Genomic DNA, 14,282 nt, shown 5'->3' with positions numbered 1-14,282 from the left:
GAAGTTTTTCAAGGCTTTCTGATCATGTAAATATGTATATAACAGGGCCAATTGCTTGGACAGTCCACATAGTCCACAAATTTCATGATTTTCAGTTTTATTTTTATACTCTCCTGGTCCTCTGACAAAACTTTAGTTGTTGCCTAAGGAAAGCTAGGCCCAGTTGGCTATTTCAACACTTATTTCTATACAAGACTAGCAGAGTATCACAGCCCTGTACCAAGATTTACTTTATTTATTTATTTGATGGTGTTTTGCGCCCTACTAAAGAATATTTCACTTATACGACAGCAGCAAGCATTATGGTGGGAGGATACCGGGCAGAGCCCGGGGGAAACCCACAACCATCTGCAGGTAGCCGGCAGATCTTCCCACATCCCCTGTACAAAAGGGTAGCTGAAATAGCCACCTACAGAAAATTGAAAACATGACTTAATGTGTGTCTTCAAATTTAGGAATCTACATTTATTTAAGACCCAGATTAAATCTATGCATTTTGTAAAATGGAAAGAAGCCCCTTTAGGTTTCTTATTAAAAGACACAATTCAGCCTCCAGGTATCAATATATGTGACAATCATACATACTGCAATAACAAAGGTCTGTATTAACCTGCAGCTTTACAATTCACAAATGTTTCATATTCATAAAATTATACCTCCTCAATCTGTACAATCAACTGTTGCCATCACTCAAAGATTTTTGCATCCACCACACATCTTCTGACATCAAATTTTATGTCAAACATATATTTTTTCAAGGCCATTCACGGCTCTGAGCATGCCAGTTCAAACCTTTACTTTCTGTTTTCTATCAGGCTTACTAGTTACTTCCTGTGCCTCATGGAGTCTCATATCCATAACTTCCAGAGGCCAAATCTTTTTAAGCATTTCCTTTCCTCTCAGGTCTTGCAATTTGAAGACTTTTACAACTGGTACATTCTTTATGGCCATGAGCTTTCCAATCACCAAAAAGTATCCATCTAGCAGAAATAAAAGTATAAACTGATAAACATTGATACTTTAAAATCATGTGTGTTATATGATTTTTCAATAGTTTCAAGACATTTATATTAATTCATTCATGTTGCTAACATTACAACACATCTTTTCAAACTAACTCATTTATCACAAGCTTTGTTAAACATAAGATGTGTGGCCAATTTAAAGTCAACAGTCTACCTAGTCCTAGCTTTCCTGAGCTTGCAGTTTAAGGCAAACATGAATTTTTGATACATCCGAGATACTGAATCCATTTTTTTTTCATGTTGCTTAAACTGAAAAACGGCACATGACTAATGTTTATGTCAACTGAAACTTATGTACCATTCAAAGTATTGTAAATTGGCATTAAATATTTTTTTAGACTTTTTTCAACCCAGTAAAAGTTTAGTTAAACTTCGTCTTGTCACAGCTAAAATGCTTCCACATTAATTTAATATTAACCCCTCTTAAATGTTTACAAAATTACAATAGGATTGTTTTCCAACTGGATTCACGCTCTATTCTGACACAAATGGAAGTAAATCTAAGTACCAATGAGGCTGATCTTGGCATTCGACTGTCACTGGATGTTGTGCTTCAATTTTGTAGAGGTGGCTTCTAAGATGAAAGTAATGCTGACCTAGTTATTGTGGACGTCAGAGAAAGCATCTCGGCTTAAACATGGTGTTTCAATAATTTTACTGTAATTTATAAAAGAAAACAGAAAAAAAAGTTCCCTTGTGTGCAACAAAGACAAAGGGTAAAATTTAAATTCTTCAGTTATAATAAATTCAGAGAAAAATATCATATTACATGATTTAATTAATTTTAAGCATTGTCTGAGGAGATGCTGTCTTCTCATTCCCATAAACCTTCTGCATTCCCTAATGAATTTTTCACTGACGCTGAATATTACATGGCTTGTAAATCAACTGATTTTACGTCTGTGGTGGTCCGTAAATGATACAGACCTGTCCCACAACACTACGTGAAATGGTCCTTCGGCTACACATAAATAAATCGTTGTAAACGATCTCAAAATGATGTTTTTTGTGTTCTGTGTAATCATGTCACTTCATAGAGAGAATGGGTAAAAGCTACGTCACAATTTAAGCTGCGTACTCTGATAGCAATGTGTTTGATTGGATAAAACTCTAGATGGCTGCCTCAACTCAGTCATTTCGGCAGTAATGTCAGTTTGGTCTACATGTTATTCAGTGAAATTTCATTAAAATAATAAAGTATGATACTCTGAGAAAGCTTGAGTATCCTGCTTTCGACTTAAATATGTTTTAGCCAGTTGCTGTCTTGGTCTTTAAATTGAGTTTGAGTTGAGTCCCACATTTCTCCCCTTAATATAGCTGAATGAATGAATTTATAGTAAGTATGAATGAATGAATGAAAAGTATGGCAATTATTGCTACAAAAACACAAAATCTGCAAAATTTGCACTGTTCTACACAGGGCTGGTATACTGTGCACAGAGCACACATATGTATATTATACATGTAAGAAATTGTCCTAGATTTTATCTTCACTCTGTCTAAGAAAAAGAAAACAACAAAAAAAAAATCTACTTGTTTCAAACGGTTAAATAATGCAGCTGAACTTGTTTACCTATTTCTGGCTTTGTGAAGAGTTTGGGAAGTTTGCAGCATCCTGTTACAAGTGCTGCACCAGTGCCATCATCAAGTAAAAATGTATCTGCATTGTCAATCTGAAAGAAAAATTCAACCAGAGTTAAATAAAGATTCAGTTTGTCCTCGGGGGTGGGTGGGTGGGTGGGGGGACACCATCAGCTCACTCTTTAGCAGGGTCAGACTTCATTCATTCAACTAACATACATTCTGCTCAACATGCACATCACCAGATGACAGTGTAGTTAAAGTATGTGTATTGCTAAGTACTTTTTCTTGTCAGTATTGCCATCAATAAACTAAATCATTTTCTGCACTGCGTTGTAACATTAATTATACCCTGAATGCACCACTGACAGACCGGCTAGGGCATGAATTTTACAATCTGCTTGCTGCACTTTTATTTATCCAAACAAATACACTGTGCAGTGTTTTAACTGACAGCATGAACACAAAATTGCAAAATAAACTTGTCCTGTTTACAAGACTGGAAGATTATTTCAGTTCTGAAGTCTAAGTCAGGGAAGAGAATTTGTCTCTGCTAGTCTTCAGTACTAGGCCCATTGTAAATGATTCATGACAGTCCAGTACGTTTCCTTTGAATCTTTTCATATTTTTTCTCCTTCATTCATTCATTCTTATTTTTACTATTCTCCATACAATTTATACTGAGTGTACAGAGCCGATCCCTGGAATTGCTGCTCTCAACAGCAATACATGTAGCCCAGCACTGCTATCTGAGAGTAATGTTTATTTCTTTTCAATGGTCTTCACAAAACCCCTAATGGACACTGTATCTAACTGCCTGTGGTTCAACTCCACATAATTCCTGCCAATCTTTTTTCCCCAGTATCAAGAACTCTATAGACACCAGTCCACCAGAAGTGGTAAAAGATTAGTGGCGTGGACCCCAAGAACACTGCTGGATAACATCTTAAAGCCTTTAATTGTTTTTGTCATGCAAAATACATGAAAATAAGCCGATGTTTTTAATACAAGTACCTGTACAACAGTTCCCTGCAGCCATACATACTTCAGAAGTCTGGGTAACCTGGAAGTCTGTGGATGCCATTCATCGACCAACGAATGGCTGGTGAGGTCAATGTATGGTGCGTAACAAGAGAGATCAGATATGAACAATTTTCTGGATGGTATGCCTGCCTTGGCCATTGCAGAATATGTAACCTATGCATGCAATGCCTGTTCTCATGGTGGAGGACACATCATTCTGCTCCAACTATGGGTCTAGGAATGATACTGGAACATAAAGTTGTTTACAATTACACATTATATACTTTAAATGGCTGAATTCTTCATCTCTGGTATAAAAGCAGAAAATATTGTATACCTGTCAGGTGAGGTGCTGTACACCCGTCAGGTGAGGTGCCCTAGATGAACTGATGTCATGAGGATATCTAAGTCTCCGATATCATGAGATTATTCATGTATTCTGTAAGATGGCCCAGAAGCTAGGGGCTATGTGATCTAATTAGCAACAGACGGCATGAGTGAAGAAAATTGTCTTCTCACTGTTTTAGCATTTTAAAATGCCTATTTTTGAATCACCGTCAGGGACAGTCTATGCACTGGATCTGTATAATTTTGAACTTCAAGTAGGTAGGCATTTTGTTTTTGCCAAGATAGGGTGATCATGTGATCCCCAACTTCCGAGCCATCTTACAGAGTAATACATTTGAGTGAACCAAATTTCATACCACGATCCCATTCTATAAATATATCAGGCTTTTATTCAGTTCCAGGCGGTAGTTTTTAGATGACCATCTTTCAGTGCCCTCTTTCAGTTTTATTGCAATGGAGACCTGTGAAACCATTTTACTGACATCAAAAGTTCCATTCCCAGCTAATCATTATGATGTTACATTAAAGGCCAAATGTCACAGCAGAACTAATACAATGAAACTTTGTAGATGTTTGCGCTACTGTCAAGTTATGATGTACCAATGGAGTGGGATCTAGCTAGCCTACACACTATAGCGCCACCAATTAATATGGTGCCAAGGAAATAACTGATCAACATCGTTTAGAAAGACATGGCATGAACCTGTGTAGAAACCTATGGTTTACCATTGGTTGCCGCTGTGGCTATGATACTCCGCAGGCCAGTATAAAGAGAGGAGTTGTAATAGCCACCTGGGATACTTGGGACCAGTGCTAGCTCTACATAGCTTATACTCCAGAGGAGCTGTACATTTTTAAAATTTTGCAGAGCTGAACTAGTGACTTTTGACCAAGCAGATGGAGGATTCTTTTGGCTGGTCATCTGTGTCAGTGTAATACTGCAGCAGTTGTAGATTTCAAAATGAACTACGTCAAAACGGCTTTGGGGGGAATTAACTTTAAACACACCTGAATAAAGGTGAAGCAGCTGAAATTCTAGCACGCATATTTGTGTAGGTCTGTAGCCTACTTTTGCAAGAGACACAAGATAAATGCTTGAGGCGTGAGAACTCTCAGGCCAAGGGTCTGTGGCACTACTCCAAGAACGTTGTACAGCACTACCAAAGAGAAAACAAAAGTATCAAGCTATGTAGAGCTTGGGCCATCTAGGATCAGATGTTATGCTTCGATCTGAAACTACCTGTGGGATATTTTATCGATGTACACTTATCATTGTCTTTTCTTTTAATCGTCCTTGTTATCAACTGCAGCTACATGAAGATGATCAAATCGGAAAGGTAAACAACAGATATCAGCCTATGAACAAAAAAAGTGAACTGCCTTCAGCATGCAGGAAAGCAATAGGCCACTGTTTATCTCGATCCTTACCAGTTTACTCTTTAAACATGTAGAAGTAAGTGCACTTCGAACACCGCGGTTTTTGACGGAAGCACAAGAACGTCTATCATAAAACGTGAAGTCAATGTCGTAAACTGCCGCGCATGCGCAGTTAAAATTATCTAACAACTTGAGGAAAGTGAGACGATTGGCAAGTATTTCTTGAAGTAAATTGGGTTAACTATGTTGTCATCGTAAGGTACATGTAGCTAAACGTTTTGTGGCAGTCCGAAAATCAGCCTCAACTGATTCACTGCTCATAGACTGTAGATAATCACAACGGGAAACGCATTTTCTTGAAGTTGCCTTCACCATTTCACATCAGCAGGCGTGAGCACCCATTGATTGATTGCGCTGGACAGTTTGAGTGTTGTTTTGCCTCACCTTAGAATCGATCCAATTGTACTGTTTTGTAGTTTATCATATTTTGAACGTAATTATTTGCACACGTTTGGATTTAGGACACAAATTATTAAACTTGTGAACTCGAGGAGTGGGGCGACTAACATTCGATTTATAATCGCAAGCGGCGAGGAGACATTCATGAGCCCTTTACTTGAGGACAGAAGACCTTATGTTCCTAGGACTCCTGTCCTATTGAGCACCAGCCCTTAAACGCGTTTGTCATGCACTCTTCCTTTCCCAGTGTCAGAGGACTAGTACTCATTCACAGCACTATTTATAGTTCATGTACTGATAATTTCTAATATATTTGGTGACACTGAGTACATCAGTGCCTCTCACATTCCTTGTTTGCTCTTCAAGTTCATGACCCATTAGCTTGTCAGTGTTAAAGTGGTATGATGTGACATCATTTGGTTTGTTGCCATGAAATGACAAGATTAATGGAAAAAATTATGCACTATTTATGAATAGTATTTATGAAGTCTTATGATCGTTGGTGTGGAACATTGTAGGTATCCCAGCCTGCTATCTTGAATTATGTGACCTGCTAGGTGTGTCTGAAAACTGACTTGTTTTCTTTGAAACTACATCATCTGGGTGCATCACAACTAACAAGGAATGTTACAAAAACTTGTGTGAAATTCTTGTGTATGGCTTTAAACAACAATGAAATAAATTTTTATTAATGTTGAAATAGATCTTACAGTTGCAGCAGATACTGACTGTAAATACTTGATTTCCTGAACAGAAACAGATAAAACAATATTGGGTCAACCTAAAAACAACTTGTGTCAGTTTGAATGAACGGTACCAATGTAAAACAGTGTTAGTCCTCCAGAATGGCCTATTAAGTATGTAAGAAATGTAATATTACATCTGCAATTATATCATAAATGTGTGAAAATGTAATTCAGTTAAATTAAACATTGAGGTCTATTTTCAACAATATTCATGCTCACAATGAATAAGAAAGTGATCAGTGCTGGTTTTCAGCAAGCCTTTCAACACGTGTGATTGCTAAGATGAAAGAAGATAATGAAAGACCTGTGGTATTATGTTACTCTATATTTATTTTTGTCTTCTGGTTAATATTAATTATTTTACTCGTTTGTATATTTTTGGCCCTCTTTTTCAGTTCTCAGCTGGTGTTCAGCAGAATTTCATGAACAGGTTGCATTTCCAGTGAGACAGAAGGATGAGTAGTAGTGAGAGCTCTACAGACAAGGATGAATGTGAAACAGATGTGACAGCTGAAAAGAAACTGGGTTGTTCACACTACCAGAGAAAATGTTCTCTCATTGTAAGTTTGCTGATGTGTACATTCAGAGTAGCCTTTTCAGATTTCTGTTGCAGCTGATTGATGTGGCTTGTTTGAGTTCGAGCACAATGAAGTCATACCATTTCACAAAGGCATTCATAATTTAGTTATTTGATTGGTGTTTTACGCTGTGCTCAAGAGTATTTCACTTATTTGATGGCATCTAGTATTATGGTTGAAGGAAACTGGGCAAATCTCGCAGGGGGGTGGGGAGGGATCCACGCACATATGCAGATTGTTGGTAGATTTTCAAACTTAGGGCCTGGTCATTGCACCACCAAATTTCATAAACTTATTCTTAGGTGTAAGTTACTTTCTTATTGAACTGGGACTAATTTCATCAAGTATCATATTCCCATGTCCACCAAATTGAAAGCAGGCGTCACTGACTTGAGGGGCCTTCGTGGCTCAGTTGGTTAGCGTGCTAGTGCAGCGTTATGACACAGGAGTCTCTCGCCAATGCGGTCGCTGTGAGTTCGTCCAGCTCATGCTGGCTTCCTCTCTGGCTGTACGTGGGAAGGTCTTGCAGCAACCTGCAGATGGTCGTGGGTTTCCCCCGGGCTCTGCCCGGTTTCCACCCACCATAATGCTGCCGTCCTTCGTATAAGTTAAATATTGAGTACAGCGTAAAACACCAATCAAATAAATAAATGAAAGCCAGGCTGTGTCACACAGGGATAGATTCAAAATTTGGTATGCAAGTTTATCTGAGGATGAACTACCTTCCAGTTTTATCCTGGGTTTTAAACAGTTTGAACCGATTTATGGTTTCTAAAGCAACAAACAGAAAAAGTAATAAGGGTACAATCAGCTACTTTTTATGTCACTACCTTTATATTAAATAACTCTATCTTTTTAGAATTGCTTCACTTAGAGTTTTTAAACTTGAGGTGATGATGTATGATTCACTGGTCCAGAAACATAGTGAAACTGCATCCCAGCGGCGAAGATTTTAGAATTGTGTGCGTATTTGTGATATGTAGGGCATTGTTGTTAGCACCTATTCTTCAGAAACGCTCCTCTTCAAACTTATAAAATTTGGCTGCTTACATACATACATGTACGATACCAGTATAGGCAATAGATCCCAACAGGTGATCTCAAGGTTCAGAAATCTTAATCACCTGATTATTTTTCTGTACAATTCCTGAGTTTTGCACACTTTTAATGTGCTCTTCACTCTGACCCAGATTGTGTAGGTCACAGTTTCTCTTTTTTTACCCCCACATCTCCTTAATGGAGTATTGTCGTGGGTCCATCCTGCTGTCTGTCCCAATTACTTGTCATTGCGAATTTCACCAAACCTGTTGAAAGGGAAGCTTATGAAGTTTGCAGAGATGGTCATTGTAACTCATAGGTGTTCCTGTAATCTGTGATTGAAAAAAAATCCTGTTCACAGATGGTACATGTGGAATCCAATAATCCAGGGTTCTGGTGTTGAGTTGAAAATTAGGGCCTGAATACTAGGCTTGTACCTTGTTGGCACAAAGGCATGTAACTGTAGACAGTATATGTGTCAAGTATATCACTGCCCTTAGCATGAGTAAAGGCCCCACCAGAGGCAATCAGTTGGTCGGCCTGGCAGTTGTATGAAATGTTGGGCAGAGTGGGAAGTTTTGATCTTGACATAGGAAGTACACCAATAACTTTTGTTATCCTGTACTTCCTTGTACTGGATAAGCATGTGCTGCTTACTTTTAGACTATGTTAGTTTACTTTGTGAAGCCAGACTTGATCTTGATTTGTTTGTTCAGATCAAGATCAAGATTTCTATGATAATAAGCCACATCAGCATTCCTGGGTCTAAAATTGGGCCTTGTGATATTTGTACAAAAATTTGTTGGATTTGTCCTACAAGTTTGAAAGGTATATTTCACCTTGGCTTGTTACGTGAATTGACAATACTTTTCATCAAGAGATGTTTTTCTTAAGATATTAACTTTCAGTTCATATACAGTGTAGGAACAGATTGCTCTACTGTTGTTCTGTTATGCGGATTTGTTATGTAATTGTTCAGAGCCGAAGAGTTGTACAATTCAGCTTGTTTTTTTTGTTTTTTTTTGTACTGCCAGTGCCCAGTATCATGAAGTTTTCATGATTTGTATTGATTTAATAAAGTATGTGTACATCTACATGTAAATAAGTATATTGTTTTAACCAAATAAATATGTTGACAGCTACTGTATTTCCTACATGTAGGCTAACTGTTGTAAGAAGGTTTACATCTGCCGGGTATGTCATGATGAGGCAGAGAACCATCAGATGAACAGACACGAAGTACAGGAGATCAAATGTTTGTTGTGTGAAAAACAGCAGCAGGTAAAGTGCAAAATTTTAAACATTTAATTCTGGTCATTTATTCTGGTAGAGGTTAATGCCCAATTATTAGTCCTCAACTGGTACTCACAGGGGATTATAGGTCTGTCAGTCCATTATTCCATCACACTAGAAAATTATTCAGTCATTTATTTTTGTACTTGTGAAATGTAATTGAAGTGGGATTTTGGCACCAAAGATACATGTATGACCATTTCTTTAATTGGGATGGTAGTGTAAAAGTTTAATCATTCTTTTGGTTAACAGGTTTCTCAGGAAAGTTGCAAAGGGCAGGGATCTCCATTGAGCTCCTTGAGGTTCTTCCAGTCATAAGTTAGATCCATATCACATTGCATATTGCCTAAACTTCTAGTCCTATAAATAAATAAAATTGATTGAGGATATAATGTTAGATACGTGTATTCTTCATTGTATGGCATAGAATTCACAGATGTTATATTCCGCTGTTGTATAAGAGAAATATTCTTGAGTATGGCATAAAACACCAATCAAATAAATAAATGGATGTTATATGAGATTTATTATATTCTCGTTTATTGTTGCAGGTATCTGGAACATGTATAGAGTGTGGTACACAATTTGCTCGTTACTTCTGCCGGATATGTAATTTATTTGATGATATTGATAAAGCACAGTTCCATTGTGATGACTGTGGTATATGTAGGTAAGAATGTTCTCTAACCTATGCTAAACAATAAGTGGTAAATCTGAATGAGTTGTTTTCGCATTTGGTAAGTTTCCTTGCTGATCAAATCCTTAGTATTATAGATTGAGTGTATTACATGTGCAAATTAACTCTCAAACAGGAATGCCAAGACAAAGATTATAGCCTGTGTTCTAATACACTGGTTAAGGTTCCTTGCTGCTGAAAGTAAGAAATTACTTGAGGGTGTTCATGGATATTTTGAATGTTTTCAAATGGTTGATGTGAATTTTGAAGGTTTAGAAGATGCTTTTCTTCTTGTATGGCTCCAGCTTGTATGACTCCACAGTAGAAGATGTTGGATCTGTCTTGTATGATTTTTATCATATTTCTTACATCATTAAAGAATATTATATTTTATTTCATGTTTTCTCATTTCAGAGTTGGTGGAAGACAGAATTATTTCCACTGTTCGAAGTGTGATGTGTGCCTACACAATGAACTTAGAAACGCTCATAAGGTAACATTTGGAAGTATTTTTTATGTCTTCTTGCTCTTTATATAAATATATAAATGTCTCCATTTAAATTGTGAGTTGTTGAATTAAAAATTGCTCTGAAAGGTGCTGATTTCTAAGCTAGTATTTGTTACTTAACAATTTCTGACTTACAATTGAGCTCTTGCATAGTTCAAAGTTCTTGTTTAGATTAGCAAAGGTAAAAAAGGCTATTGCAAAGGACCTGGAAGACCCACGTCTTCTTACAATTTTATTAGGCAAGCACACTATTTTGTATGCTGTGTTACCTCTGATTCTGTTGTAGTGCATAGAGAAAGTCTCTCATAACAACTGCCCAGTGTGTCTGGAGGATCTTCATACCTCTAGGATAGCTGCCCATATTCCTCCCTGTGGACATCTCCTGCATAGGTCAGTTCACAAGATTACGCTGATTTGCTTTAGTTAAGTGTGCAGACACTAATGTACATGTATGTTGTTGTAGTTCTGGTCTCATTAGGGTCTACATGATACAGGAGTAACCCCCACCTTCCCCCAGTGATTTTTGTTTTGGTGCCATGGGGAACCCAAAGCATAATGGCCCAAGTGGTGTACACTTTTATTTTCTGTAATATGTCACTGTTTTTGCCTACATGTCCTTGTGCTCATAAGGTAAAAAGATGTACCAAAATGTTTCTCAACCTCCAGGTCAGTGTACTTGGACTAATGAGTGTAGAAAATAATCATAGATCACACCAATTTTAAGATTGTAGAAACTTATTTTCTGCTACTCATGCATAAGTTTATTGTGTTGCAGACACTGTTTTAGAGAGATGTTAAAAACCGGGTAAGTTGTAACTATATTGTAATGTATACCTTTTTGTTTTGTTCTTATTTCAACCTTGCCTTTCAAAACTTAAAATCAACTATGCAGGAGCATGGTTAATTCTATTCTTGCATATTGCTCATTGTAAATTAACATGTGTTAACATAAAATCATGCTGCTTAGTGGTGGTTGACAAAGTAATGGTGTCATTGAACTGCTTTTCTCTGTTCAGAGCCAGACAAAATGAATTATCTGTTTGTTAGACTAAGGCTCTTGTAATTCTAGTTGGCCTCAGTCAGTCTGTCAGATCATCGGTCTGTCCATTTCCTTGTTAATACCGTATCTCAGTGGACTTGCAAAGGGCTGCCAAACTTATTCCTCCTGTACTTATTGATGGTGGAAGAATTCTTTTAAATTTCTGTGACCTTGGCAGCATCAGAGTAAGCTTGTACTACACATTAACCATGGTGGTCACGAAATATCTATGAATTATGATGGGCTTATTTTCACATCACCTAATGGTAACGGTATAATAATCTAGTCAGTTTACATGTATGTGAGTGTGGTCTTGGTTCTTGTCTCTTTTGTTTGTAGAAATTATGCTTGCCCTCTGTGTGCGGAGTCCATGGTTGACATGAAGGGAGCCTGGGATGGACTGGATGAAGAGATTAAAAACACCCCCATGCCAGAAGAGTACAGAAACTACTATGTTATTGCACTTTGCAGAGACTGCCACCAGGTACAGGGACTTCAGATAACTTAAGCTTGATCATAATCAGAGGGTTGTTTTCTTCCTGTGTTTGATATGAACACCAGTCACATCTGCTGTTATTTGAGAAATGTGCATTTTAATATTGTTGAAAGTAGAGTGAGCTCTAAGGGAAATAATATTCAGAAGTATTTCCCAGTGTGAACTCGGAAGTTAGATTCTTTGGTACCATAGGTTGATGCACATCATAAGAAACTGTCCTTGTCAACAGCCAAATTACTGACTGGATTGTTGTGCTTGATACATTTTATTCATGATGTGGTTGTGGCATGTAAATTTTCTCACATTTTCATTGATTTGCATAAGCTGTCAAAAGAGATAATCCAGTGCTTTCGTTTCAAAACTTTCAGAAATTTTGTTCTTTACAAATTTCTGGTGTCATTTAAATGTAAAATGTCCGTCAGTTGTATGCTCGTGTCAAACATTGGACAAATTGACACATTTTCAATTTCAGGAGAGTCGGGTGGTATTTCATGTATTGGGGTTGAAGTGTCAACACTGCGGGTCATATAACACATGCCGTACAGGAGAATTTGTTGACCATTCAGGAGACACTAAGCCAATGCCCAGTACACCGACTGGATCTGCTTCAGGCCAGGGTATGTTACATGTATGTCACAATTATGAAGTAGACCTTCACAATTTTCACCCAGAACTATCTGAAATCAAAGTTTGTAATGCCACAAAACATGATTTGCCTGTTATAAACATGTGTATAAATAGATTTGTCAAGAACAAAAGAAGGAGAAGGATATGGACTTCTCTGACTTTTTCTTAAAATGAGCTGCGAGTATTTATTTCCCTACTTCAATACTGTGCATGAATTGAATAATACAAAAAACGAAACTATCAGCATTTGGCAGCACTCAGAGGTCTACTTCATGTACATGTATGAATGTTGGGTAATAGTGTCAGAATGCATAGCCTTGTTTTATTTTGCAGATTAGAAGACAAGAAGTGCTAAATCATGACCGACTTTGACAGTTTTGTAATCTCGAATGTACTTTGGAGCATTTATGCTGTACTCTCACATGTACATAAACTTTTTATGCAGCATGTCTTAATCTAAATCACTCTGTGTTTTATTTTAAGCTGTAGATTCAAACATAAATACACCAGATTTTTGGTGATTAATGCAAATAATTCTGTCTGTACATGCATACTTTGTAACATTCCTGATTATTTTAATATGGATCACACTAGTGATACATATATGTAGCTTTAAAATTTTGAACTCTGCCTGTGAATAAACTGTTAAGACACAGTCCAAGTATTAAGTCTTGTGACTTTGCCATTGTTTTGTTTTTTTTTGAGAATTAGGATGTGTTATGTAATCTGAATATGACTGAACTGAATATCTTAATTCTGTTGGAGGTTAGCCATATCCATGTGATACATAGTTGGCCAATGTTCCACGTCTCCTGTAACCCATGTTGTATATGTGGTTGTGCATTTGAGATCAGAATATGAGGGTGCATTTCAGAAAAATAACAGGGAAAGGGTCTGATCAGTGTCAAATGTGTTTTATAAATGTTATGCGAGAAGAACAAATAATTTTTCTAGTAATAATGTAGTTCTGTGTGCTGGTTTGTTGTCACTTGATTTGGGAGGGAAGATGTTTTTTCTCAGTAAATAACTGCCTTTAGCAAGATTGGCGAGGTCTAGGACATTCAGTTCAATACCTTTTCCCCTACATTGGCGACTAAGTTATAGTTCTACTGCAATGAAAGAGAAATACATTACCAATTTGCTTGTAAGATGTCATTGCAAAGGCAAAGCTTTAGTAAAATTGATTTAACATGAGAAAGCTGCCCCTTTAATTTCAGGTTCTGTAGAACCGATTCTACAAAAGACAAAAGATATGCTAATGGCCCCACGAGTCTGATCAATCGCTTAGTTATTAAAGCCAATTAAGAGAGCAGTGAAATCTATAAATTCCTGTCCAAGCTGGAAGTGAACTCTCCCTTCTGTGTGCCTTGTGGTTAGCTATGAGTTTACTGCTGGAAAACTTATGTCAGAAATTAAATAATGACATTGAACATTATTACCTGAGGTTTATAGCATTGCCTGAGTACTG

At 37.2% G+C, this 14,282-nt stretch overlaps 2 protein-coding genes across 8 annotated transcripts; one reads left to right on the top strand and one right to left on the bottom strand.

Moving 5' to 3' along the window:
• Window positions 1-216: 216 nt before the first annotated feature.
• Window positions 217-5,459, bottom strand: LOC135471781 (recQ-mediated genome instability protein 2-like). 2 transcript variants are annotated; one of them, XM_064751118.1, is made up of 5 exons: window positions 5,406-5,433; window positions 4,986-5,134; window positions 3,621-3,875; window positions 2,599-2,698; window positions 217-980 (listed from the first exon to the last, which is right to left on the bottom strand). In XM_064751118.1, exons 3-5 carry the CDS (start codon window positions 3,786-3,788, stop codon window positions 787-789), a joined length of 462 nt encoding a protein of 153 aa, XP_064607188.1. In that variant the 5' UTR covers window positions 3,789-3,875; window positions 4,986-5,134; window positions 5,406-5,433; the 3' UTR covers window positions 217-786. The 2 variants fall into 2 exon arrangements, with proteins under 2 accessions (XP_064607188.1, XP_064607187.1); XM_064751117.1 differs by lacking the exon at window positions 4,986-5,134 and having other exon boundaries at window positions 5,406-5,459.
• A 70-nt stretch (window positions 5,460-5,529) lies between these two features.
• Window positions 5,530-13,476, top strand: LOC135470526 (RING finger and CHY zinc finger domain-containing protein 1-like). Of its 6 annotated transcripts, XM_064749526.1 has the most exons (10): window positions 5,537-5,565; window positions 6,955-7,119; window positions 9,337-9,456; window positions 10,020-10,138; window positions 10,559-10,637; window positions 10,939-11,042; window positions 11,428-11,457; window positions 12,031-12,175; window positions 12,660-12,804; window positions 13,148-13,476. In XM_064749526.1, the coding sequence occupies exons 2-10, from the start codon at window positions 7,015-7,017 to the stop codon at window positions 13,150-13,152; spliced, it is 852 nt and encodes a 283-aa protein (XP_064605596.1). In that variant the 5' UTR covers window positions 5,537-5,565; window positions 6,955-7,014; the 3' UTR covers window positions 13,153-13,476. The 6 variants fall into 6 exon arrangements, with proteins under 6 accessions (XP_064605592.1, XP_064605596.1, XP_064605590.1 ...); XM_064749522.1 differs by lacking the exon at window positions 13,148-13,476 and having other exon boundaries at window positions 5,530-5,581; window positions 12,660-13,114; XM_064749520.1 differs by lacking the exon at window positions 13,148-13,476 and having other exon boundaries at window positions 12,660-13,114.
• The last annotated feature ends 806 nt before the right edge of the window (window positions 13,477-14,282 follow it).

Source organism: Liolophura sinensis, chromosome 7 (assembly GCF_032854445.1).
Source record: "Liolophura sinensis isolate JHLJ2023 chromosome 7, CUHK_Ljap_v2, whole genome shotgun sequence".
Classification (NCBI taxonomy): domain Eukaryota; kingdom Metazoa; phylum Mollusca; class Polyplacophora; order Chitonida; family Chitonidae; genus Liolophura; species Liolophura sinensis.
Note: the sequence above shows the minus strand (reverse complement) of the source record. Positions and strands in the feature narration are given on the sequence as shown.

Coding starts and splice junctions, on each gene's coding strand:
- LOC135471781 (XM_064751117.1), bottom strand. CDS start 3,788: ATGGCCAAGGCAGGCATACCATCCAGAAAATTGTTCATATCTGATCTC. Junction 2,699..3,620: donor TGCAGGGAACTGTTGTACAG/GTACTTGTATTA, acceptor TTTTTCTTTCAG/ATTGACAATGCAGATACATT. Junction 981..2,598: donor CTTCACAAAGCCAGAAATAG/GTAAACAAGTTC, acceptor TATTTCTGCTAG/ATGGATACTTTTTGGTGATT.
- LOC135470526 (XM_064749522.1), top strand. CDS start 7,015: ATGAGTAGTAGTGAGAGCTCTACAGACAAGGATGAATGTGAAACAGAT. Junction 7,120..9,336: donor AGAGAAAATGTTCTCTCATT/GTAAGTTTGCTG, acceptor TCCTACATGTAG/GCTAACTGTTGTAAGAAGGT. Junction 11,458..12,030: donor AGAGAGATGTTAAAAACCGG/GTAAGTTGTAAC, acceptor TTTTGTTTGTAG/AAATTATGCTTGCCCTCTGT.